The sequence below is a fragment of the Opisthocomus hoazin genome, chromosome 10, assembly GCF_030867145.1.
Source record: "Opisthocomus hoazin isolate bOpiHoa1 chromosome 10, bOpiHoa1.hap1, whole genome shotgun sequence".
Classification (NCBI taxonomy): Eukaryota; Metazoa; Chordata; class Aves; order Opisthocomiformes; family Opisthocomidae; genus Opisthocomus; species Opisthocomus hoazin.
Window position 1 is genome coordinate 13,093,263 of NC_134423.1, and position 27,469 is coordinate 13,120,731.

At 44.0% G+C, this 27,469-nt stretch overlaps 1 protein-coding gene across 10 annotated transcripts in view; it reads right to left on the bottom strand.

Annotated features, from left to right (window-relative positions):
* NEO1 (neogenin 1) overlaps nt 1–27,469 on the bottom strand; it is a 239,229-nt gene that overhangs the window by 165,257 nt on the left and 46,503 nt on the right. For 9 of the 10 annotated variants that reach the window (XM_075431268.1, XM_075431267.1, XM_075431271.1 and 6 more), the window contains exon 2: nt 1,605–1,922. In XM_075431268.1, coding sequence (XP_075287383.1) covers nt 1,605–1,922 — 318 coding nt within the window. Of the gene's footprint in view, nt 1–1,604; nt 1,923–19,772; nt 19,871–27,469 lie in introns of those variants that run through there. The other variant, XM_075431270.1, reaches the window with a different exon arrangement.

Sequence of the window (27,469 nt, forward strand, 5' to 3'; positions counted from 1 at the left end):
GCTTGGCTTAGGTTATATTTGTTCGGTTTTCTACCAAAGCTGTTTTGAAAACAGAACTCATCAGAATTGCAGGGGGGTTTTAAAATACAAAAAGACTCTTTAATATTCCATTGTACTAAAGCTTATCAATTAAATAATATCTTCTACATTGATACAGGAAAATTGAACTGGAAATTTTGAAAACATTTTGGATTAGCTTCATTTTTAACCCCATTAACTTTACCTAATGATCACATAGACGGGAATGATAACAGAAGCAAGACACAGAATGATCTCACTTGGAAAGCCGCAGAATTAATCAGGACAGCAGCAATGTAAGAAGCCGGTAATTGCCCGAGATAAGTGTGTGAGAACTTCTTTCATTGTCCTCATTGCCAGCAAAGTTAGAAATGTATTTCTTATTCAGAGACTCTGAAAGTCACTCCTTCAAGGTATAAAACCCCAAATTTTTGTTTTTATTTCTGACATTTCTAATGTTTCATAACAATGCTGCAAGCTAACTTAATCGAAACAACATCAGAATACAAATGACAGTAAGCAGCAGCTCTGGGAAACGCTGTAGCACTAGTCAGAAAGAATTCATTACCTTGAGACATTTATTAAGCAAAGAAAAAAAATGTTTGAAAAAGACTGGCAAATATCATTAGAGAAACAAAATGAAAATGCTTCATAGGCTTCTTTCCTAGTTACACTGCCTTAGTTTACCTTTTTTTTGCTGGTTTTTAAAGTCTCAGTCTCACTATCATAAAGTAATTGTGAGTCTCTTTCAGCTACAGGGTTTACAAAACACTTACACAGTCTGACACTCCTGATCCCAGAGATATAAACAAAAGACATTCTGAAAACAGACCACTTTCCCCAGTCATACTCTTTATTCCTACCTGCAAATGTCATCTACTCACTGCTTACTATCTCCTAAACAAAGCTATTACCAAGTCACACCTAAAGGTTACCCAAAACACCAAAGCTCAGATATGACTTGGGCTTCCTAAGGTCTGCCAAGAAAGCTTGAAGCATTGGGTTGGTTCTCAGTTTTCAAACGTCCTTGTTCTCACCTGATACTCAAGAAAAATACAAACCCCCAGCACTCCTCCTTTCTCTACCAGTCTTCTAGCTCTTTAGAGATCATACATCACTAGCTTTTAGGAGCTTCTCAAACCTTTCATGACAGAGGGCAGATAAACCTCAACATTTAAGCAGGCAAAGAAAGTTACTTTTAAGGCTACTTATACATATTTATACCTAAAGAAAGAACTGTGCTCTCCCCACCTCCCCTCACCCCCCATTCTAAGTTGTGGGCAAGTCTTCATTGTGATTACATGTACCTGACACCTTTGGTTTTTTTACTCCATTCATTTCAGTTTTCCTGATCCTCAGCACTTTCTGAGAAATACCCACACATTAAGCTGTTGAGATGAATGGAATATATAACAACTTTAAGCTTGTAAAAGGAGAGATACAGCCCAAGCTTCACTGATAAGTGATAAAACTATCTTTTCCTCTCTTGGAAAGCGCCTTCCTCTTTCTGCAAGGGCAGAGTATACGTCTACATTATCATGCTGTTACTCACACTTCACAAAAAAAAAAAAAGAAAAAAGACTTACCTGCTACTGTGAGCTTCGCTGTTCTGCTGACAATGGTCCCCAGGCTTTCCACAGTTGCCACACACTGGTAATATCCTTCATCAGGTTTATTATGCTTGGAATGCACCACACTGTTTATTAATAAAGATCCATCTGGTAGCAACTGGCGACGGTCATCTGACACCAAGTTTAGAAAAGTCCCATCTTTTTTCCATGCAATTTTAGGAGAAGTTTCGCAATAAGCTGAACAGTTCATTATAACTGACGCTCCGCGAACTGACAGAATGTCCACTGGCTCCACCAGAAAGTAAAAAGGAGTGAAGGTTCGCACAAGGGATCCTGTAAAACACAAATCACATCACACAATTTCTGGGTTGCCTCCTACATTTCTTAAACATCAAACGCGTCCTCATCTCAAAATATTGTACTGCACCCAAGAGCCACTTCTCACAATATTGTCTCCCTGAACATAGTAGAAATATCTTGGCCTATGTGACAGTATTTTCTGCTTTGACTGTTTACACCCATGGACTCTTACATTCAAAGAAGTTTTCATCCCTGTAACATATTCATCTGCTCATGTTGCATGCCATGTGGTTAACAGTCATAGAATCATAGAAAGTTTTGGGTCGGAAGGGACCCCTAGAGGTCATCTAGTCCAACCCCCCCCCCCCACAGCGAGCAGGGACACCACTAACTAGATCAGGTTCCTCAGAGCCCTGTCCAACCTGGTCTTGAATGTTTCCAGGGATGGGGCCTCCACTACCTCTCTGGGCAACCCGTTCCAGTGTTTCACCACCCTCATTGTAAAGGATTTCTTCCTTATATCCAGCCTAAATCTACCCTGTTTTAGTTTAAAACCATTACCCCTCGTCCTGTCACTGCTGTCTCTACTAAAAAGATTGTCCCCATCTTTCCTATAGGCTCCCTTTAAGTACTGAAAGGCTGCAATCAGGTCTCCCCGCAGCCTTCTCTTCTCCAGGCTGAACAAGCCCAACTCTCAGCCTGTCCTCATAGGAGAGGTGCTCCAGCCCTCAAATCATTTTTGTAGCCCTCCTTTGGACCCGCTCCAACAGTTCCGTGTCCTTCTTGTGCTGAGGGCTCCAGAGCTGAACGCAGTACTCCAGGTGAGGTCTCACCAGAGCAGAGTAGAGGTGCAGAATCACCCCTCTCGACCTGCTGGCCACGCTTCTCTTGATGCAGCCCAAGACACGGTTGGCCCTCTGGGCTGCCAGCGCACATTGCCGGCTCATGTCCAGCCTTTCGTCTATCAGTACCCCCAAGTCCCTCTCAGCAGGGCTGCTCTCGATCCTTTCATCCCCCAGCCTGTATTGATACCGAGGATTACCCCGACCCAGGTGTAGGACCTTGCACTTGGCCTTGTTGAACCTCATGAGGTTCATACAGGCCCACCTCTCCAGCTTGTCCAGGTCCCTCTGGATGGCATCCCGTCCTTCTGGTGTATCAACCGTACCACTCAGCTTGGTGTCATCTGCAAACTTGCTGAGGGTACACTCGATGTCGCTGTCCATGTCATTGATAAATATATTGAACAGCACCGGTCCCAGTACGGACCCCTGAGGCACTCCACTCGTCACTGGTCTCCATCCGGACATTGAGCCGTTGACCACTACCCTTTGGCTGCGACCATCCAACCAATTCCTTATCCACCGAACAGTCCACCCATCAAATCCATGGCTCTCCAATTTAGAGAGAAGGATGTTGTGGGGGACCGTGTCAAAGGCTTTACAAAAATCCAGATAGATGACGTCCATTGGTTTTCCCTTGTCCACGCTTGTTGTTACACCATCCTGAGCAATCCATCACAAACAGGAGTCTGCCTCACCAAAACTTCTGCAAACTAATATATGTGCTCAAGTACCACTTTTATAACAAACGATACGTACTCCAAGGACTCTTGTTGGCCATTTGTGGTACGGCTGCCATACCACAGCAGTGTGGTAATTTGTTTTGTGTAACAAAGATTAAGAAACATTAAGAATAATTCAGCCCTCAAGAGAAAAAGAGTCTCCAATTCTGAGCTTACCACATCTTGCAAGTGCCATAAAGCGTTTTTTTTACTTCTATTCTAGTTCAGGATAAACATGATTACTTCTCCATTTTAAGTATTCCCAAAAGACTTCTATAATTAACATCTACTTTCCATTAAGAAGTGAATTTTAATTACTGCTTTTCTGGGGTATTTGGTCAAGCAGAAAAAGTGATACTGACACACAATCTGACTCAACTTCATCATCCACAAAAACCAGAAAGAAGAAAAATTCTTTCAGGCAAGAACAGTTTTCCAAATCAGCATAATGTTGGCTTGAGAGAAAACAGGGTCTTTGTTTGAAAGCCAGCCTTGGAAATAACATCAATGCTCCCCACCCATACTCCGACAAACCCCACCGTTCCTCCACTTGGGGACTGGGAGTGGGGTACAGGTACAAAGCCACGTGGTAATATAGACTGAAATACAACTAGCTGTCTCCCAGCAAACCAAAAACGAAAGTGCACAGACTAAAAGATTAATAGTGCTTTTGAAAAGAGTCCCTTCAACCCAAAGTTATGACGATTCCCTTTATCCAAGGAAAGCAAGCTGCAAAAGGGAAACGCTTAGAACAAAAATGCCAGCTGAAAACAAACACGCAGCCAAACTTCGGTCTTTTTGCAAGGCCTAGAAAATAACTATTTTCCATAGATGCAACAGCTAACTGACAATCCTAATGGTAAACCGTATTTTACAAGCACTGTGTCTACTACTAATGTACTCTCAGGATACAGTGGCAGACACACACTACCCTTGCCTAAAAATTTTAGGAATAACTTCGTCACACACTGAAAGCATACCGTGCGAGGACATTCTTTAACAGCTATGGCAAAGAAGTTTAATTTCCCTTTACAGAGTAGTAGACAACCACTGAGGAACAAAAACAGTAGCTTCAATTAAAAAACCTGACAGTTTTGCTAACAGTTTTTTTTTTACTGGGCATTTACAGAACACTAGGCTGCTTAGAGACTAGAGAGGAGATGTTACTGGTTATCGTGGTATCGATTTTTTTCTGAGAAAAAAAAAAACACCAAATAAAACACAACAAAAAAAACCCACACACACACATTCCAAAAAACCCACAGCACAAGTGGTTTCCATCATTAAGGTATTCGTTAGCATGTGCTCCAAAGCTAATATGGGACAAAAAACAGTTGGTCTTTACAGCCTGCATATAGTTCTGTCCTGGGTTTGGCCAGAACAGGGTTAATTTTCACCGGAATGCAGGAAGGGGCACAGCCAGGGGGTGGGGGCTGACCCCACCTGGCCAAACAGAGCCCGGTATTCCATACCATGTGACATCACGCGGGGTTCCGGTGGGGGGGGCGGCGCGGCGGGAACGCACTCGCAGCTTGAGGGGGCGCAGCGCCGGTCCGGTTTCGGGAGAGCGGCTGTTGTACGGTTCGTTGTTGTGTTTTCTCCTTATTTGTATCGTTGTTGTTCCTGTTTCCCTCTGTTTGCTGTTCTGTTAAACTGCCCTTATCCCGACCCACCGGTTTCTGCCTCTTTCTTTTCATTCTCCTCCGCACGCCGGCGGGGGGAGGGGCGGCCGCGTGGCGCTTTTGTTGCCGGCGGCAGCCGAAACCAAAACATTAAATTGGCGCCCAGACGTGGAGCGGGGATAACGGCAGGGCTGAGCAGCTGGTGTTAAAACTGCTTTCATAGATTTTGTTAAAATTTATCATACGCATTTACTGTGTTAGTTAAAGTCGCCGGTAAAAATGTTTCTGTCTGTGATCAGATGGCCGTGGTTTTTGAATCCGTACTTGCACTATGTTTTCCCTGTGGTGCTGTTCATTACCTCGGGGAAAAGGATCAGGGTAATGATTTTGCTATACTGTATGATGTCGACTTATGACATGATAACGTCAATGTTCATGAAATTAGGCTTGTATTTGCATGCGGCACTGCGGCCATTTCCGTACCTCGGATACTATGTCTTAGATTTCGTTAATAACCAAACCCAGTCTGTGGGGAAAGCCGAAGGGGATACCTTCCCCCACTCTTTCGACACCCCTCTCTCCCTCAGGCTGGTCCTAACTGCTTTTGAGAATTTCGAGTACCCGTGGGATGCTCAGGCCAGCACTCTCCTTTTGTTCTGCCTCCTGAATGGGTTGCAGGTTTTGTTTAGGGTTAAGCAAGTAGTTAAGAACATCGTGCAGAGACCTGCCCCGGGGCTGGATAGCTGTGAGTGGCTGGGTGTGTGGGACAGCATGGGCAGATGTCTAGAGCAGTGGGCACCTGCGGTGTGTTTTAAACTCACCCCTGAACAAATACAGAATCCGGACAATCTAGTAAAATATCTGCAAAGAGTGTGCTGCCACCCTGGGAACTCCAGAGAGACACAGATCACTGCAACGTGCTGGGGTCTGGCCCACGCCTACCGAGCTGCCCTGTTCAACACTGTTCAGTGCCTTAAAGGGGAAAGGGGGGGAAGCGAAGCGGCAGGCGCTGCAACTGGCGCTGCCCCCCCAGCCGGCCCTGCAGCCCCTCCAGCCCAGCAGGCAGTCACAGCCCCCCAGACTGGCACCGCCGCTGCCACAGCTGCAGGGTCTGCCTCAGTTTCCCTGACAGGCACAGCAGCTGCTCCAGCCCCAGCTCCAGCTGCAGGCAGCGTGGCGGAGCCCAATGACCAACCTGTGCAGGTAGCAGTCGCCCCTGTAAAACTAAAGAAAGACACAAAGAGAGCAGATCACTCCGGGAGGGATGATGATGAGCCAGGGTCATCACGGGAGACAGAGACAGAGATCATCACCCGGTCCCTGTCCCTGGGTGAGCTGCGAGACATGCGGAAAGATTTCAGCCGCCACCCAGGAGAGCACATTGCCACCTGGCTGCTGCGGTGCTGGGATAACGGGGCCAGCAGCTTGGAATTAGAGGGCAAGGAAGCAAAGCAGCTGGGATCCCTGGCCAGGGACGGGGGCATTGACAAGGCCATTGGGAAGAAGGAACAAGTCCTCAGCCTCTGGAGGAGACTTCTGTCAGGCGTGAGGGAGAGGTACCCCTTCAGTGACGATTTTGTATGTTATTCTGGCAAGTGGACCAATATGGAAAGGGGTATTCAGTACTTGAGGGAATTAGCTGTGCGGGAGCTGGTTTACTGTGACACAGACGATGAGCAGGTACCCACAGACCCAGATGAACTCCAGTGCTCACAATCCATGTGGAGGAAGTTTGTGCGGAGCGCACCCTCCTCACATGCCAACTCACTGGCAGTTGTAAACTGGAAAGGTAAAGAGGCACCAACAGTGGATGAGGTGGCTGTCAGACTCCGCCAATATGAGGAAAGTCTCTCCTCCTCCCTTGTCTCAGCTGTGAATAAACTGTCCCGACAGTTTCAGCAATTCAAAGAGGATATGTCCTACTCCCCACCTGTGCAGGCCCGCATCTCAGCTATTAGGGGCAAGCGTTTCTCTGCTCAGGAGAGAGAGTACAGAGGCTACACACCACGGGGCACCCTGTGGTTCTACCTGCGTGACCACGGAGAGGACATGAGGAAGTGGGATGGAAAAACCACCTCAAGTCTAGAGGCACGAGTCCATGAGTTGCGAGGTAAAACAATCACAAAAGGGGATTCTGTTAGGAAAAATGCTGCTCCAGTTGCCAGCAGCCAGCTCTCCAGACCAGGTAGACAGTTCGACCTTGATTCCGATCCTCTGGAGGGGACCTCCAAGTCATTTTTACAGCAGGTGAGCAGCAAATTCTCTGACGAGGATTAGAGGGGCCCTGCCTCCAGCCAGGTGGAGGAAAGGGACAACCGTGTCTATTGGACGGTGTGGATTCGGTGGCCTGGCACGTCAGATCCACAAGAGTATAAAGCTCTAGTGGACACTGGTGCACAGTGTACTTTAATGCCATCAGAGTTCAAAGGGTCAGAGTCCATTTGCATTTCGGGAGTGACAGGGGGGGTCCCAAGAGCTGAGTGTACTGGAGGCTGAAGTGAGCCTCACTGGGCAGGACTGGCAGAAGCACCCCATTGTAACTGGCCCCGAGGCTCCGTGCATCCTTGGGATAGACTATCTTAGGAGAGGCTATTTCAAGGACCCAAAGGGGTATCGGTGGGCTTTTGGCATAGCTGCTGTGGAGACGGAAGAAATTAAACAGCTGTCCATTTTGCCTGGTCTCTCGGAGGATCCTTCCGTTGTGGGGTTGCTGAGGGTTGAAGAACAACAGGTACCCATCGCGACCACAACGGTGCACCGGCGACAGTATCGTACCAACCGAGACTCCCTTCTCCCCATTCATCAGCTGATCCGTCAACTGGAGAGTCAAGGAGTGATCAGCAAAACTCGCTCACCCTTTAATAGTCCCATATGGCCAGTGAGAAAATCTACTGGAGAGTGGAGACTGACAATAGACTACCGTGGCCTGAATGAAGTCACACCACCGCTGAGTGCTGCCGTGCCAGACATGCTAGAACTTCAATATCAGCTGGAGTCAAAGGCAGCCAAGTGGTATGCGACAACTGACATCGCTAATGCATTCTTCTCCATCCCTTTGGCAGCAAAGTGCAGGCCACAGTTTGCTTTCACCTGGAGGGGCATCCAGTACACCTGGAATCGACTGCCCCAGGGGTGGAAACACAGTCCCACCATTTGCCATGGACTAATCCAGACTGCACTGGAAAAGGGTGAAGCTCCAGAACATCTGCAGTACATCGACGACATCATTATATGGGGCGACACAGCAGAGGAGGTTTTTGAGAAAGGGGAGAAAATAATTCAGATCCTTCTGAAAGCCGGTTTCGCCATTAAGCGAAGTAAAGTCAAGGGACCTGCGCAAGAGATCCAGTTTTTGGGAATAAAATGGCAGGATGGGCGCCGTCAAATCCCAATGGATGTCATCAACAAAATAGCAGCTATGTCTCCACCAACCAGCAAAAAGAAAGCACAGGCCTTCCTGGGGGTTGTGGGTTTTTGGAGGATGCACATCCCAAATTACAGCCAAATTGTAAGTCCTCTGTACCACGTGACCCGGAAGAAGAATGATTTTGAATGGGGCCCTGAGCAACGACAGGCATTTGAACAGATTAAACGGGAGATAGTTCATGCCGTAGCCCTTGGTCCAGTCCGGTCAGGGCAAGATGTTAAAAACGTGCTCTACACCGCAGCCGGGGAGAATGGCCCAACCTGGAGTCTCTGGCAGAAAGCACCAGGGGAGACTCGAGGTCGACCCCTGGGGTTCTGGAGCCGGGGATACAAAGGATCCAAGGCCCGCTATACTCCCACTGAAAAAGAGATTCTGGCAGCATATGAAGGCGTTCGAGCTGCTTCAGAAGTGGTCGGCACTGAAGCACAGCTCCTCCTAGCACCACGATTGCCGGTCCTGGGCTGGATGTTCAAAGAGAGGGTCCCCTCTACGCATCATGCCACCGATGCTACGTGGAGTAAGTGGGTTGCTCTGATCACCCAGCGCGCCCGAATGGGAAACCCCAGTCGCCCAGGAATTCTGGAGGTAATCATGGACTGGCCAGAAGGCAAGATTTCGGAGCATCGCCAGAGGAGGAGGTGACACGTGCTGAAGAGGCCCCACTGTATAACCAGCTGCCAGAAGATAAGAAACAGTATGCCCTGTTCACGGATGGGTCCTGTCGCATTGTGGGGAAGCAGCGGAGGTGGAAGGCTGCTGTATGGAGCCCTACACGACAAGTCGCGGAAACTGCCGAGGGAGAAGGAGAGTCCAGCCAGTTTGCAGAGGTGAAAGCCATCCAGCTGGCTTTAGACATTGCCAGTCGAGAGAAGTGGCCAGTGCTCTATCTTTACACCGACTCTTGGATGGTGGCCAATGCCTTGTGGGGGTGGCTGCAGCAATGGAAGAAGAACAACTGGCAGCGCAGAGGCAAACCTATCTGGGCTGCCCCATTGTGGCAAGATATTGCTGCCCGGCTGGAGCAGTTGGTTGTAAACGTCCATCACGTGGACGCCCACGTCCCTAAGAGCCGGGCCACTGAAGAACATCAAAACAACCACCAGGTAGATCAGGCTGCTAAGATTGAAGTGGCTCAGGTGGATCTGGACTGGCAACATAAGGGTGAACTGTTTATAGCTCGGTGGGCCCATGACACCTCGGGCCACCAAGGAAGAGACGCGACATACCGATGGGCTCGTGACCGAGGGGTGGACTTGACCATGGACACTATTGCACAGGTTATCCATGAATGTGAAACATGCGCTGCAATCAAGCAAGCCAAGCGGGTAAAGCCTCAGTGGTATGGAGGACGATGGCTAAAATATAAATATGGGGAGGCTTGGCAGATTGACTACATCACACTGCCACAGACCCGCCAAGGCAAGCGCTATGTACTCACAATGGTGGAGGCCACCACCGGATGGCTGGAAACCTACCCTGTGCCCCATGCCACCGCCCGGAATACCATCCTGGGCCTGGAAAAACAAGTCCTGTGGCGACATGGCACTCCCGAAAGAATTGAGTCGGACAACGGGACTCATTTTCGCAACAGCCTCATAGACACCTGGGCCAAAGAACACGGTATTGAGTGGGTGTATCACATCCCCTACCATGCACCAGCCTCTGGAAAGATCGAACGTTACAATGGGCTGCTAAAAACCACTTTAAGGGCAATGAGGGGTGGGACTTTCAAAAACTGGGATACCCATTTAGCAAAGGCCACCTGGTTGGTTAACACCAGAGGGTCCACCAACCGGGCTGGTCCTGCCCAGTCAAAACCTCAGCGCCCTGTGGAAGGGGATAAAGTCCCTGTAGTGCACATGCGGAACATGTTAGGGAAGATGGTTTGGGTTAGTCCTGCCTCGGGCAAAGGCAAGCCCGTCCGCGGGATTGCTTTTGCTCAAGGACCTGGGTGTACCTGGTGGGTAATGCGGAAGGATGGGGAAGTCCGATGTGTACCTCATGGGGATTTAATTTTGGGCGAGAATAGTCCATAAATAAATTGTATAAAGTTAGTTGTTAAATAACCCTGTCACTGTCTGTTATCACTGTTATAATTGTTATATTTTATACCAGTAGTAGCATAGTAAGAATTGTCCAGATTAAAGAAGGATGGACTTTTTCAATGAAAACCTAGCAGAGCACAGCGATGATAGAAGTGGACCTGGTTTTCAACAACTGGCATCCAGCAACTTCATCAAGATCAACATCTCCTGCAGACTGTGGGCACGGGCCGCACCAGATACATCAGCCGTGAGCTCCGGATGCAGCAAGTGACCGCCCACCACCACACATCACCTCTCCTGCCACGGAAGACCATTATGACAGATGGAGCCTGAAGTCATGGATTAAATGAACTCAACGGACACTTTAGAGTGATGATCCATGGACTAAGGGAATGATATCTGGAGACAGGAGAAGTGGTGGTGATCAACTGGACAATGGGGGACCTGGGCATGACGTAGATGGTATGGAATAAGGGGTGGATAATGTCCTGGGTTTGGCCAGAACAGGGTTAATTTTCACTGGACTCCAGGAAGGGGCACAGCCGGGGGGTGGGGGCTGACCCCACCTGGCCAAACAGAGCCCGGTATTCCATGCCATGTGACGTCACGCGGGGTTCCGGTGGGGGGGGGCGGCGCGGCGGGAAGGCACTCGCGGCTTGGGGGGGCGCGGCGCCGGTCCGGTTTCGGGGGAGCGGCTGTTGTACGGTTCGTGGTTGTGTTTTCTCCTTATTTGTATCGTTGTTGTTCCTGTTTCCCTCTGTTTGCTGTTCTGTTAAACTGCCCTTATCCCGACCCACCAGTTTCTGCCTCTTTCTTTCCATTCTCCTCCGCACGCCGGCGGGGGGAGGGGCGGCCGCGTGGCGCTTTTGTTGCCGGCGGCAGCCAAAACCAAAACAAGTTCTTAACAGGAAAAAGCCTTGAACTTGGGGGGAGTGGGCATTGCCTCTGAGTTACATATAGTCTTTAAGATGAATATTCAGACTACAGAACAAAGCAGTGAAGAAAGACCTGTCCTCCACTGTACTGCACAGGTAGTTACTACATTATTTTTATTTGACACTGGTGTAGCAAACCTACTCATGAACCCGTTTACTTGATCTGGCAGTAAGAGTATGTGAAGCAGTAAGAACATCTTTTCCTTTTAAGAACTTCTTGCACAAATGTGCAGGCAATCTGTAACACTTTTGAAACCTACTGTTAGAAAAAGATTAAAATGCATTCACAAACACAAAATGAAGCATCTACCACACACACTAAACCCTTCAGAAAGGGTCATAAAAATACTCAAAACTATTTAATCTTTCACAGTAAGGTCGATAATGAAATGCTGAATTATGTTAAGACCACCTCAAAGAGGAAAATGTATTTAATAATCAGATTTGTTTCATTAAAATCACAGAGTAATTACAAGGCATGTGTTTTTAGAAGAAGTACGAATACGAAGGAGACCTTTACTTGTAAAGAAAGTCTGTCCTATAAGCATTTTAGCTTCTTCAATCACTTGGGCTTTGCTGTTGTTTTTTTTTCTAAATCGGATTTACCTTCTAAAATAGCCTTAATTAACAAATTGATATGATTCCCTCTATCACTGAATTGCACAGAAAGTCTCTCATCTCCAGAGAGACCCCTTCAGCTTCCTCCTGGAGCGGGGCTCCAGCCCTGCTGCACAAAGCCTATTGTCTTTGCTACTCAGAATTCACAGAAACTTGAAGATAAGGCAGGAGGAGTGGTGTGAGAGAAACAAAGATAAATTATGCTTTTCTAGGTTCCACCATTCAAACATTCTTCTACCTTCAAGAATTCAAAGATGAAATAAGGAAAAAAAAAGTACAGAAGACTGCAGTTTCCCTAGTGACAGCAACAGTCTCAGACAAGACTGGAGACCTGTTATGTTGGGTACCCAAATCCTTGAGATTATGGCTTTCCTGAGGATAAAAGACAAAAAAACTGACACATACACACACACACAAGAACAATCACAACGTTTCTAGGCGCTGCTTATGTGGTTGGGTTTCTGTAATCACACGTACATGTGGATGTTCTTGATTCTCTGTGGGTGGTGTACCAAGTTTTAGCTCCAATACACCAAATGGCAGAACAGCAACCAGAGTCGTGAGCAGCATGAAGGTATTTTAACCTGTTTGTCACTGTAATCTCTTCCATTGCTCCAGAAACCCAAAGGTCTTTTTTAAAATTAAAGATTCATCTTTATTGACCCTATGTTTTCCAAGAGAAAGCACTTCACTCAAGCTATCAACCTTTTTTCTCTCATTTACAAGCTTCTGTAAGTTTTTCCAATACAGATCCAGACTCCTATCAGAACAAATACAAACACTCTTGAGTTTCATTTTTCTCTGCCCAAAAAGAGCCATTTTTCTCTGGCTTTTCAAGGAAAACCTAGGAAACCCTTGCAAAGGGGAGGCTGGCTTCTTGTTTGCCTTGTCTGGCGTTGGTGCAGACTGGAGCAGATCAAATCCATCGATGCGACAAGATTGTTCTTACCCTGGAAGCAACAAGGTGCCCAAGGAAATAACATCGCAGAGTACAGAGCAGAGGATGTCAAGAAGCATACCAGAAGAAACAGCTGCACAGAAGGGATTAGAGACTTTCAGAGGGAACGGGAAGCAGATTCTCAGCCAGGTTTCAGAGGTAATGTAAAAAAAGCTCTTGCCAAGAGCTCTGTGAAGACACAGCACAGCCTGCTTCAACTCCAGTTACTACCATGCTCCCGCACAGAAAGCGGTGGCAAGGGAAAAAATAAAAGGGTTGGCAAATAGCTACATCCTATCTTGAAGGAAGTTAAAGTAGAATTGAGACCTTTCTAGCCTGCAGATTCAGAAAGGTTTTGCCATTTAGAGTCAGGGGCACTCTGGAGAAGTGCCCGTGAGCTGCATCCACGCTGCAGCCAACTGAGTTCACACCTCCTTTAAGCCTTGATTCAGCATGAAAAGGCTTTGTACGTACAAAACCACAATAAACGTCTGTTTCTGCAACAAGCCATTTCTCCCACTCCATCCACCTATTGATTACGCAGTTAAATAACACCACATTATTAAAGACTGAATTGGTGGAGTTTGAGGAGGAAGTCCTTCCCCTTTCCGTGTACAGAGGTGAGGGGTGGAGCATGTACATACATAGGCGTGTACACATCAGTAGCTTGGTTTGTGTTAATACTGGCCCAAGAAACTTCCATAAAAGCAAGACAAGCCTATCTTCCTGCTCAGAAACAGGAACAGTTAAATCTGGCTCATTCTCAACAGACAGTATATTTTTCCGCCAAATCTGCTCTTGAAGACCAGCCACAGGGACCCAGCAATTCTTACAGGCGTTCAGTCCCAGTGCTTCACACTCTCTTTCGATAGGACTATAAACCAGCATTGCTACGATTTAAGCCCACTTCTTTTTGCCCCTGTGGACACAGAGAACAAGCTGTTCATCTTTCCCAACAGCCTTCTACATATTTACGGACTAAAATCCTTCTCTAGCCTTTTCTTTAGGCTTAGCATTTCTAGTTTTGTACGAGGTAGAAAACCTTGTAGGGCTCTGCTAATTAACTCTGAATCCTCTCCAATCAGCCCACATTCTTCGTCAAGTGCTGTGCCCAAAACAAGGTGGGGATCCCCAGCAGAGACAAGGTCCGTGTTGGGTGCAGGTACAGTGTCATTTCACTTGTTTGGGAGTCTCTGCAACTCCCTTCTCCATCCCTCTCAACAGAGAGGCAGGAGGTTTTAGGGCAGGCGCCTAACACCACTGACTACATCAATCTGTAATCCCTTCACTACCGTAATCCCTACATCCTATTCTCAGAAACTGCTGTGAGGCTGGTGCTTTCCCATTTAATGTTTGACTAGCTGATTGCTCCTGCCTAACTGTATTAACTTTCACTTGGCTTCTCCAAAGTCTTCCTCCTTCCAAAAAAGTTTACAAATTTTGAACTCTAACCTTGTTCTCCCTCTTGTAGCTTTAAATTGTGTGAAAATTTAACAGGTATAGCTTACTCCATCATCCAGGATATGAGTGAAATGCATATAACAGAAGTTTACTCAGAATACACAAGTGCAAAACCCCACACAAAACAGCATTCAACATCATCTTTACTTCTCCATCTCTCTTCGTCACCATCCTACAGCAGTTAAGACCGGGGGGGGGGGGGGGGGGGGGGCAGAAAAAAAACACAACAAATTTATTCACTCACTCCTCGATTTTTCCAGGAACTGAAGCTAAAATGACTACTTTTATATGTTCCTAGCTCCTTCCCTCCTCCCATTTAAAATATATTGGGGCTTTTCTAGTCCTCCTTGTACCTCATCTCTCCTCACATTCTCAAAAATGGCCAACAGTTCTGAAATTGTTTCAGTCAAGTGCATCACACACAACTGATTCAAAAATACTTAACAATGAAGTACGTTCAGGTTGTCCTTTGCTAAGCCTAGCTGATCTCTTATCCTTTCAGTATTATGATGAAGGACCATAAGCATGCAACTCTTCTCACTCAAAAAGGACCAAAAAGGCATATTTAAGATATGACATTGAGTTCACAAAATTCAGATGAGTCTGCCTGAACCTCTCCTTATAGCATGCTTCCCCAAAGACCACAAAAGTGCTTTTAAACTCAGAAGAAGGAAGCTTTAATACAACACTTTCCAGCTACAGAAATCTGAAAGCAGCTAGGTAAGACAAAAAGCTCATCAATTGCTCCTTGCAACACTGCGTTTTCAAAGGGCAGCGTATCTTCACAGAAGAGAGAGACCCAAGAGTTCCCTTGGCCTTCTTTTCACTGCTACCATGCCTACAGGAGGACTTCTTTTATTTTTTGTAGGTTCTGCTAGCTGCATTGCATTTTGTGCAGTGGTACATCTTTAATAAGGCTTCAGGTGGGGAAATGTGTAGAATAGTAAATGCAAGTGGCTGCTCAAGTGGGAAGAAGCTTCCCTTTGTTATCCAGTTAATTGCTGAAAGACACCAGCATTCCAATATCAAACTTAAATCATTTAAATGTGTGCTTTAACAACTGCCTGGCACAAGCTCTCTAGAAATTACAACGTTCAGATATGTAACTTCAGACAAAACCACTCTGATCTCAGCTCTACTTAGGACATATAAATGACCTCAAACCGCCACATGGCAGTATGTGTCAGAAGATTTTCCTACCACCAGTGCTACAGATTCAACTTTAATCCATTGGTGCCACCAAAACTTTTTGGTAGTGGTGTTTTCTTGACGACTACCACTAACTTCAAAGCGGAAAATGCATTCAAAGCAGAGGACTTGAATGCCAGATTTCACAAACTTCCAGAAAGAAACTGCATTCCATTTCAACAGGACAAAATGTTAATAACCATCTAGCAAGAAAATGTGAGGCACAGGTGTAATTTCAGAACCACTTTTCCCAAACAGAATGATAAATTAAGGCAACCAAATCCATCTTTCATCAAAAGTACCTGATCCTATATTAGCAGTACACAAGGATTCAGTCGTTGGAAGGAGTCATACAGGGCTCTGATGAAAAAAGATTACTTACTTCTATGTGTTGAGGAAAGATGTGTCAATAGGGGGGGGACGATACTCATCCGTTTAAGTTGGACTCCAAAGCAATTTAAGTGTACGTATATAGCACCCTTGAAAACTGACGTTTAGAATAGTTGCATTTGACAAAATCCTAATGAGACCAGCACAAACTATTATAAAGCCCCCTTTTATGTATTGCAAGTCAATGATAAAAGATCCAAGCTCTCTTGCTGGATTGAACTTTTAAAAGGCTTTTCACCAGAATTTAATTAACATTCCCAATGGCCCTTGTAATCCTAAACACAGTATGTCATGCCCTTCCTAACCTAGATCACTGAAAAAAGCTGTCATCAAGAATTAGCCAAACGTATTTCAATTGAAGACGTTACAAGCACTGGTCTTTGCAAGCTGCCAATTGTTTTGTGGTTTTGTTAAAATATTCATTGCTAAGGAGCACATTATCTGTATGGATAAATTGCTACGTGCGTTAATCTCTAAATTAAAAGTAAGTATTAGTTGGTAATTTTTTTTTCCTTGACAACACTGGAAACATTCAGCACTACCCAATAAGCAAAATTTATGCATGATATTACAATATACCACAACAGAATGGATGTTTAGAGAAAGATATATTTTCTGCTTAATATTATATTTTTCTCTTATAGGGAATATGCAGTATAGACCTGACCAAATTAAATTGCATACGTGTCAATACAAGTCACCAAAGATCTTTAGGATTTTTTTTTAAAGCACATCCAAATCCCAATCATATACACGGCCATTGGCAAGCTTACTCATACTGAAAGACCAAGGCCAAATTGTTTAAACTGCATTATCTAAACGCCATTTCATTTCTCTCTTTGCAAAGACACTACAATCCATAAATTATGAAACAAAAATGATATTGCACTTAAGTATGAAGAAAAGAGGGAAAAGTTGTAAGAGCTATCCCTGACTACTGGTGTACAATATAAATCCTGCCAGTACTTTAATAGTTCCAGTGGTAGGCTGACAATGGAACGTAGGAGAGCAAGTGATATAACATTATAAGTAATGCCATGTATAAATCTGAACTTTCCCAGACTTAGTACTGATTCCCTTCTCCTTCAGCACAAGCAGATTTCCTCTTTTTATGATTTAATACACTATAACAAAGATATTCATCAAAAAGAGTAACTCATCTTCGCCCCAGCGCCATTAAGTATTGTGGGCTAGCAATGATGTTTGAAAAATGATCTGGTGCCTCCAATTCACCCTGGCCCACAAGGGAAGGAAGGGGCTGTGTTCTGAGATCCGTAAGGGAGAGAGATCCCCTTCTTTGTGATCTGGGGAAACAACCCATACAGAGCCCCTTTCCCCCATTACTAAAAAAGGCTTATTCGGTATTGCAGGAAGAAAACTGCTTGTTCAAGCAAATTCTCCGGAAGAGCGCGGCATAAAGCCGGATGCTTCTGTCCTTTTCTCTTTCATTGTCAACCCTGCGCGCAGGTGCCTTCGGACAATACAGGCCAAGCAGACAATACCGAGTGAATACTAACTGCTTAGGATACCACCAGAGAACCTGTACACACAATCACTCTTCTCAACAAAATCGTGAGTTTAGAGAAATCCTTCTTTTGGTCCATTGTGAAAAGCACCCATCTGAACACCACAGGGCCTACGTGCCGGCTGTCATTAGCACACAGATGGCAGCTTCCATTTACAAGGAATGCTCTGCCTTTTTCAAAAAGGCCTCCATCCAGAAATATGAAGTTATGAAAAGGCAAAGTATTTTTGCGTATTATTCTCTAATGGTTTAACATTACTGAGCTGAGAAGGTTTTTGACACCATGTACTAAGAAGAACATGAAAGTCAAGATAATCATCATCATCGGAATTACTATAAAAAGAAATAATGTATGTTTCAAGACTTTGCTTTCAGTAACTTAGGAGTATCCTTGCCTTTCAGACAGCACAAAGAGCAAATTCACGCAAAGCAAGCTACATTTTGTTACTACGCTTTTATAGATTTGTCTATACTTCCAGTTACCTTTCACTTGTTAATAACAAATTATTGCTTGCTTAATCTTAACTGACCTTCCCGACAGACCTCAAGCACGAAGTTATGTTTAAAAAAAATTAGCCTATTAAAAAAAAACCATGCAGAAATAGAATTAAGAGTACCCAAATAGTATACTGTGTGCCTGCAGTAAAACACTGAAAAGTAAGCATCCATGCATTGATTCTAACCACTCTTTCTGTAAGTGATACTGTCTCCTCATACATTATTAAATAATGGGAAGGAAAACAAGATAATGATCAACAGCAAAATCCAAACACAGATTGTACTCTCAAATATCAAACATCTTGAGATGCATTTATGCCTGGTGTTTAGTTGCACGGCCTTTCTAACACCTCTAGGGAGTTGGAAATTTTCACCTGAAATTTGAACGCCTGGAAGAAACTTTCCTATTTACAGAGTTGCTGCTTTTAATTGTCAAAAGTTCTGTGACGATGCCTCCTTTAAACAGCCAGCTATCAAGCACCGCCACGCTGAGTCACAGCCCTTCTGCCCCTCACTAAGGGGCTGCAGTTCCATCAAGCTTGGAAAACTGAAGGAGAGAAGGAGGCACAAACATCTCTAAAGCACGATTCATGAGAACCTTTTCTTGTGGTACTCTCGAGCAAATTGTCCAGAAAGAAATCCCCACCAAGGAGATGTTCATCTCTTGCCTGGTCCAGAGTTCCACTGTTAAGACTGTTGTTACCTTTTGACAGGGATTGCTTGATCTGCCCTCAACCTATCCTTAAACCTAGAAAACTGTCAACCAGCCATGCTTCAAAAACAAGCTCTACTGGACTTCTTATTTCTCCTAGTGTGCAAGAAAGAAGAATGTTTTATAACCACTAAGACCAAAAATTTGTTTGTCTTTCAAGCTGCTTAAAAACAACCCCTGCATTTTACAGAACCCACATCTAGGAACCGAGTCCCACAAACTTCTCGCCTTCTGCTAGGAACATCCTTTCAAAGAGATTTTGCTTTCATAATCTAAGGAAAAGCAAGTCAGATGATCTACTGCCATATATTTGAGTTAAGCCAATGAAGGAACTACTCTGAGTATCCTAACTGCAAAAATTCTTTTCATAACCATTTCAGAGGGAGAGCTCAAAGGATTTTATCAGTCTTTTCCTTTTTTTGTGGAATCACCAAAGCCATTTCTCTTATTTCAGAAAACTATCAGTTTTCATTCAAACAGCCAATCTCTAACTGACATCCCTTTCAGCCTGCGTAGCATTTAAAAATGGCACTGTGTTTTACTTGAGACCGAGGACAAAACATTCTTGCATATGATATCCCCTTTCTATTCCTATTAATGACAGAAATAAGCTTGAATAATAAGGTAAAACCTTTTTGACTTCAACTCCAGGAACAGAAGTTACCTTAATCAAAATCTCTCCAGATTAGTTTTTCAATATATGATCTAACAGCAGAGCTAAGATGCTTTCAGGGCGGCAAGCACCACAAAAACCGATGTGCGCTCTACCCCCTGCCAAAGCCTTCACCCAATGTCAAACCACTCTTTTCTCATCTGTCAAAATAAGCCAAGTGATTACCTTTCATACAAAATTAACAGCATGCCGGGAGATGTTGGTTTTTTATTTTTTTGCCCACTCCAGCCCATTTTTGAATGCTTTCTATGGCTCTTATTCCCCTGCAATTTTCTTCCTCATACTTACAAGCTAAAAGGTAAAATTAGCTTCATTGCTTGTAACTCCACAGTCCTGGATGAAATCCCATTAGTGCAGCACCCAATTTACAGCTGTCAGCTCCGGTAGCTTTTACAGTAATCTGACTTCATAGCGATGGTGCTTATAAGCTCTCATGTTCTTCCTGATCAAGCATGAAAAAGAAAACAATGGCAAGCTATTTTTAACTTACTTCTAGTATTAGCAGTGCTTCCTTCAGAAAGCACCTCAGTTACAGGGGACCAGAGTTCAGGTTTTTGTTTTTGGTTGTTCTGGGTTTTTTTTTGTTGTGATGTTTTTTTAAAGTTCTTCCAGTGACCATTTTCATTACTTTATCAAATTGGTCCGAGAAAACATACATACAGCATTTCTACAAAAGAGTACTAGAGGGCACTGTAAAGACACCTAAAAAAGGAGGAAAATTTATTTCTGTTCATCACTGTGAACAATAGTACTTTGACTTTTCCACAGAAATAGGTACCATATGTTAGCTACTGACAATACTACATTTGTTACAGCAGGTGAAGAGGAATTTCCATTTTTTCCTGGAGTAATGGATTTCCTTTCCTAGAGCTCCAGTCTTCTGGGCAGTCAAGCACATAATTTGCCTCTTCAGGTATGTGCAACAATAAAAACAAAACAGTGGCTTTCAAAGCACTAAAAACCAGAAAAATCCATCGTAAGACTCAAAATACATACTGCACACAATATAGGCAAGATGCAAAACACGTAGCAAAGATTCCTCCATCTCACTCTCCCTGCACCCCATTTGGGCTTCGGCCAAACCACCCAGTGCTCATGCAGGGCTCCGGGTGCTTAGACTTGTGTAGCTTGTTCACCCAAACCCTCACCGGGCCCAGGCAAGCGGTTTAGCTCCCTGTGGAGACTCCCTGTTGGTCTGCAAACCAAGCCCAGATAAACCAAGGAGCAGATTCCTTGCCTGAGTCATTGTGTTTGGCCAGACAGGTACTTCAAAAATAGTTTAAAATATAAATAGAGAAAAAAATCCCCACACATCACAAGACAATTATTTGTTGAAACCAACTACTTAAATATTTTCCAAGTAGTAAACACACTGCAGTATCTAACAACTCTGCATGAAGGGTGAAGTAATACTGCTATTTCTCAGCCACCAACAAGGTGCTGGGGCACCCAACAGAACATATTCAGTGTAGCAAATGCATTTCAAGATGCACTTTAAGTGAGACAGGAGTTGCACTTCAGTGAACGATCTCACTGTGTGCTGAGGACTCCCTCCAGCCCACCTCTCCAATTCACTGCTTCAGGGTGATTACAGAGATCACAAAGGACGCTTGCAGGAGAAGTGTGAAGGGCAAGGGGAATGCCGTTATGAAGTCAGGGGTGTTCCAATCACAGGCAGCAGTAAAAAATGGCATACAGGAAGATATATGAGGAGGAAACAAAAGCAGCCTGGTTTCTGTGGGAAGCTTCAAGTGAAAAAAGGGTTGAACGTTAAAAAAAAAGACATGCAAGAGCCAAACAAAGTTGCTGAACATCATTTCCAGTACCCTTCTAAAGAGAGACCTCTGTCATGCTTCATAGAAGAGGAGAAAAATTCTTAACAAATACCTTTAATGTTAGATCAAGCAAGGACTATCTAAGAGGACCTGGAAAGAGAAGAACAATCGCATCAGACGAGAGCAAAAAGAATCCTTTTAACTCCGTGTCTTGTCACAGCACAGTCACGAGCAGATGCTAGGGAGCACCCAAGAGCAGAATAAACACACAGCAAAACTTTCCCAAATTCAGCCTCTGAGCATCTCGCACTTGCGACTGAGGCACTGCCGTAGCCAGAGCGGGTTTTCAGCTCCCGAGCTCCTGGAGAAAACGTACCTCCCAACAGCCTCTGCTGGCACCGCGACACTGCCTTGGGTGGGAGAGAGGAAAGAGGGAAGCGGAGAGGTCAAAAGAATGTGAGTTTCAGCTTTCAGTTTGAGGGTCCCTAGTTTAGGGGACTAATGCTGAAAGACAGCTGGTCAATTCTGTACACTCCGCATAGCTAATTGTTCAGCCTCTTTCACTCCTCTGGTTTCCTGCAATAGTAAAGCAACCACTGTCCAATCACACTATTGATCCACAATATATAAAAATATAGTAACCCTAGCAATTTATAGATGAGGATTTTATTGATCTTTCAGGCCATCAGTGAAAAAAAATGAGAACAGTAGAAAGATAAGGAAAAGATGCACATAACAAACACTAGTGTAAACATAATGCAATGTTTTTAAGAATCACATTTTAGAAACATATTTACACTAGTTTTTCTATCCCATAAAATTCAACATTTGTGGCAGAGTTCATTACATAGGTAAATTAAGTTGCAAGAAAACTGTTCATTCACAAATTTAAGTCACATTGCTACTCTTCTACAAGTAAGCTAACCAACTACAGAGGTCAAAATTAAGACTTCTTAAGCAGAAAGGTTTATAGCCAGATGATAGGCACCTCATCAGTCAAACGGAAAAAGCAGGATGCAGCATGTACCCTCAAGTGACACGGAAAACTACAGCCCATTCCAGCTACAGCACCACCAAGATAAATAACACATCAGGGAACTGGAGGAAATAACAGATAACCAGTAAGATCACCCATTTGTTTAGTTTTGCTGTTGAGCATAAGGGTTTGCTATACCTGTTGTGAGAAGCCCAAATTAAAACCTGTACAGTCTGAAGATAAAAACCTTAAGAGATGCCCACTTTTGTTCCAGCTAGTGAAATACAAGCCTCTGATACAGCGAACCTCTCTGCTGACCGCTGCGCAGCACCAGAGTATCCACGCTAACTGAACACTCAGCAAACCGTTGGTTGGATTCTGCGTTGTCCGAGTTCTCGAACTTTTTACCTCCCCATCCATCTCGCTGTTTATTTTTAAATTGAAGGTTGACTGCTCGTGTTTGAAGACATTGCCAGCGTTATAACAACTGAGGTAGACAAAGGCCTTGGGGTAGAGCATTTGATGGTCACTGAGGAAAAGCTACTGTAATTAGAGTTAAAATCATTTCACTAGCAAGAGAGAAAAATCACTTACTCAACACTAACTGAACTACAGAAAACTAAGGGAAGCACTTTAGAGAAACAGAAGATTAGAAATTTGCCTGGTTTCAATCCACTGAAAAAAGTAAGAACGAACCTTATAATTTAAAAAGTTGTCTTTCAATCAAATGGAGAAGAGGCAAAAAATACCTGGATTCTGTATCCCAGTAACGTGCCCCTGCATCCAAGCACACCCACTCGCAGACTGAAGTCTGTGGCTACAGCAACAAACCACAGCAGTGAGCAGAGCTTGCCACACGTGAAACACTGCTTAGAGAAAATATTAAATCAGCAAAGAGGAAAGGGCAGCTTCAATGCTATGACCAATGTGTCTCGACTGCACAGTAAGCAGGAGCAGTATTTTTTCAAATAAACAGTTCTGCTTAGTTTTTATATTATTATCCTGCTCAGTGAAAGCACTGTACAGAAAGACAAGACAACAGGCAGACATAACGAAACAGCCACACCATCCCCTCGTACAGATCTTTTACAGTGTTCTGTATGTGGCTGTGGGGTACCACTGCACCATCATGCAAACACGAATTTTCCAGTGATGCAATCTTTGGTAAAGGTCTTTTAAAGCTGAACATTTATAGCCATACTATAGTAGCAACCATCTAGAAGTCTACATAAACTACCCTGGTGAATTTTAAGCAACAAATCATTAAGTCTTGTACTCCATGTCTTCCATTAATTTTTCTTTATATTTACATATATATACACCCCTCATATATACATAAACTTTATATATATGTCCACCTTATATATAAATTGTATACACACACCTATAGTCATGTACACCTACCACTGTTCCCTATAACAACTGATTATTTTTCAAACTTCAATTGTTTTTTCAAGACAACCATTTTCAAATGATAAAAACTATCAAAAACATCAACCAAACACATCTTATTAGTACCACTGATGAACTGCCCATATAAAATAAACACAGTATAGCTTACAAAACCAGAATGTTACTGAACCAGATTTCAGGAAAAGTTAGCTGATCCAGAACTGTTTAAAAAAAGAAAAAGAAGTAGAGATATTTGCAGATGCAGAAATTAAAATCTGGTGTCTAGATTAGCTCCAATAGTTTGGTTTTTTTTTAAAAAAGAGGACAACTAGTCACAACAAAAAAACATTTTAACCATGGTCAAATGAAGAAACACCACTCAACTACGTCACAGACTGGTGCCTACCAGCAAACAGTGTAAGCAGTGACTCCAACACATGTCACTAACAACACTTTCCAGTTATAATTTTTTTTCCCTTTTCTTTTTAAACTCTGATCAGTGGATAAAATTCTCCATTTGTGTCATCTCAACAATACACACTGGTTTTACAAGTTTCAAACCTCTTTTCATCCTCTCAACTGTGAGTTCTGCACATTGATCCTGGAAACATCTAATGCCTTTTATACAATTTGGCTGGGTCAAGATCAATAATGGTTAGAGAACGTCACTGTGTCTGCACAGCAGCAGGAGGCTTTGGCTGGCCGAGCACTCCCTTCCCAACAGGCAACATCTATCTATGACAAAATTGCTTTACAGCAAACGTGAGTTATGGCTTTGCACCAGTGACTCCGGACTGCGTTCATGCATTAAACAAGCTGTCCCAGGAACAGCACAGCTACCTCGGAAGCTTCGTCATTATAAATTAACCTCACTTCATAGCCCAAGCCAAAACATAACAGAAATATTTGCAATCTTACCAATTCTGTATTGTGAAATGCACAAACCTGATATGGAATATAAAAAAAAAAATCCCCAAGTCGTCTTTACTGCAACTTAATTATTTCAAGTGCACTGAACATACAAGGAGTACTGTATTTTTGTTTACTACTTTTTTATACATGGAATCCATCAGCTATACTTCAGGAAGGCAACTGCAGACTATTAACAACATGTTGGTATTCAGAACAGATTTATGAAAAAAAATCTAATTGCACTAATCCTTTATTATAACTTTGCAGTTATGTTATTTTACCCAGCTGACATTTTTCCATAACAGATTCCTACTAAGCTGTTGGTGAGCTCTTTCTAAGCCAAGAAAATCTAAAAGAAAAACAGCCAAATGCCTCAATTTAACTCCCAATTCTCAACGTCTCCTTTTCCAGCAGCAGAGCGGGTGGCACACAGTTCTCTCCACTGCCCTACTCGGGAAAGGGGAGCAGGAAAGCCCCAGGATTAACACTGACATTCCCGCACCTTCCCGGAAAGCAGGGGAGTTGGACGGCTAACTCGAACTGAGAATATAAACCACGGCATGTTAATGAAGCGTGTCTAACTGCCATCGCTTTCCCTATTTGATCTCAGTTGAAAGTACAGTAAAATGAACTGAAAGACCAGTTTTTAAAAGCTTTACATAGATTCTTGTCTCTTCTGAAAGTGTATTAATGAAACAGCTTCCTGTTTCATTTTCTAAAGACAAACAAAAGCTTTCATCTAGCTTGTTTACTCACTTAACCGCCTGAATTCCCATGAAGCACTGTAGCTTTGATTGGCGCAGTTTTTGTCAGAATACAATAAAAAGCATAACTGTAGCTTGGTAAATACATTAGCAAAAGTATTTGCAAGTATTAGCTTTGCAAATGGTACATAGATGTGCAAGGCAAAAATAGATTTATCTGTTCATTTATAATACATATTATTTCATCAAAGTGGGAAAGTAAGCATGTTTAAATAACCCTCACTAAGAGCAGAAATACAAATATTGCCTATATTAACTAAATTATTATACAGATATGGGTCTTAGCTGAATAACTAAGAAACGCCTAAGAAAAGCAAATTCGTAGGTCATCATTAGAAGGAATTTGCTTATAGCCCTTTTATTCCGACTTCCCCATAACTGTAAAAGTTCTCGTCTCACTTCCACTAAATACATAAAAACTCCTAAACAATAATTTCACTAAAGAGAGCAAGATGGGTTTAGCACACATCTTCTCCTTACATTCAGCTGAGAGATGACTCCCTTCAGTTATATTCATTCCACCCCCCTAAAAAAGGGAAAAACAGAAAAGCCAGCACAGGCCACTGTTGTTATGGACGCTACAGACTACTGGCAGGATCAGCCTGCTTACAGACAGCTGACAGTTCCCTTCCAAGGTTTCAGTTTAGGTTGTTGTCGCTTGTCCTCCTGCCATGCATCACTGCGAGAAGCTGGGCTCCATCTCCTCAAGAACTTCCTTTCAGGTACTAGCAGTCTGCTAGGAGGTCCACGCCCTCACCCCAAGATTCCTTTGGGCCAAACAAGCCTCTCCTAAGGCAAATGCTTCAGTTCCCAGCCACGTTGGTGGAGGGCCAAGCAAGTTTGCTCCAGTTTAATGAAGTCTTTGATGTTCACATATTGAGGAACCCAAAACTGGATGCCGTATTCTGGATGCAGCCTACTGGGTATCAGGCTCACTGCCCTCAACCTGCTGGCTCCGCTCCGGCTAACCCTGCTTACGCTGTGAATCAGCACGCATAGAGGCGTTCGACAGTCTGACAGCTACACGGCTGGCTATTTGAAAGGTCCCAGTTCAAGAGTTCTCTCTGCTTAACACGAAGTAGAATTTTTCAGCTCAGATGATATCGAAACAGGACCCACATCTGAACCCTGCTTATCACATTGGAGGACAGTACTCAATTCACACAACTACATTTTTAAGCTGTTAAACAAATAGACAGACATGATGAAATATTAATTTGACTAATTATGGCAACAGAACCCCAGAAGGAACTAACAACTCCACAGAAACAGAGCAATACCTGTTTCCAGCACTGACAACTGCACAAGTTTCAGACATGTAACAGATGGCTCAAAAAAACCTACGCAGGTTGTGTTGATACCACCCTTCGCTTTGGCTCTACCTCCTGAGTTTTTAAGATGCATAAACCTACCTGCCTAGGGAGAGCTAAAGCCGGAGCTACTGCACAGAACTTCTAAGTAAAGACAGGACACGAAGAATTTATCCTTAACATTTCTTCCAACTCATAGACTGCAACCAAATTCAAAGTGTTCTTGGAAGAGAAACATTTACCTTCATATGATAAAAACCCTCTTCAACCTGCTTGGACAGTGGAATCAAACTACCTGGCAGCTTACTGCCTGAAATAAAATCTCAGCTGATAATACTTCACAATACATAATTCGGATGCACTGGCACAGGCTGCCCAGGGAGGTTGTGGAGTCTCCTTCTCTGGAGGTATTCACGACCCGCCCGGACGCAGTCCTGTGCAGCCTGCTCTGGGTGACCCTGCTTCTGCAGGGGGGTTGGACTGGGTGACCCCCAGAGGTCCCTTCCAACCCCAAACAGTCTGTGATTCTGTGATGCAGTTCTCTGTGGAAGGGATCTCTGGACGTCACCCAGCCCAGCCACCTGCTCCAAGCAGGTCTCTTTAGGTGCGTGGGGATCTGGCCAGCCAAGCTTTAAGCTCCTCAAAGGACATGCAACAACAGCAGGCAAGCAAGCAAGCAGCGTACAAGAACCCAAAGCAGGAAAGCATGGTGAGAGATACGCCCCCAAACTGGCTTTCCACGATTTCATTTGTGACGTATCACAACAGTGACCTGTGGGTAAATATCTTCAAATTAAAAGCACAGAAATCTCAGTAAGTAGCACATAAACCACAACAATGGCAACATTGGGAAAGG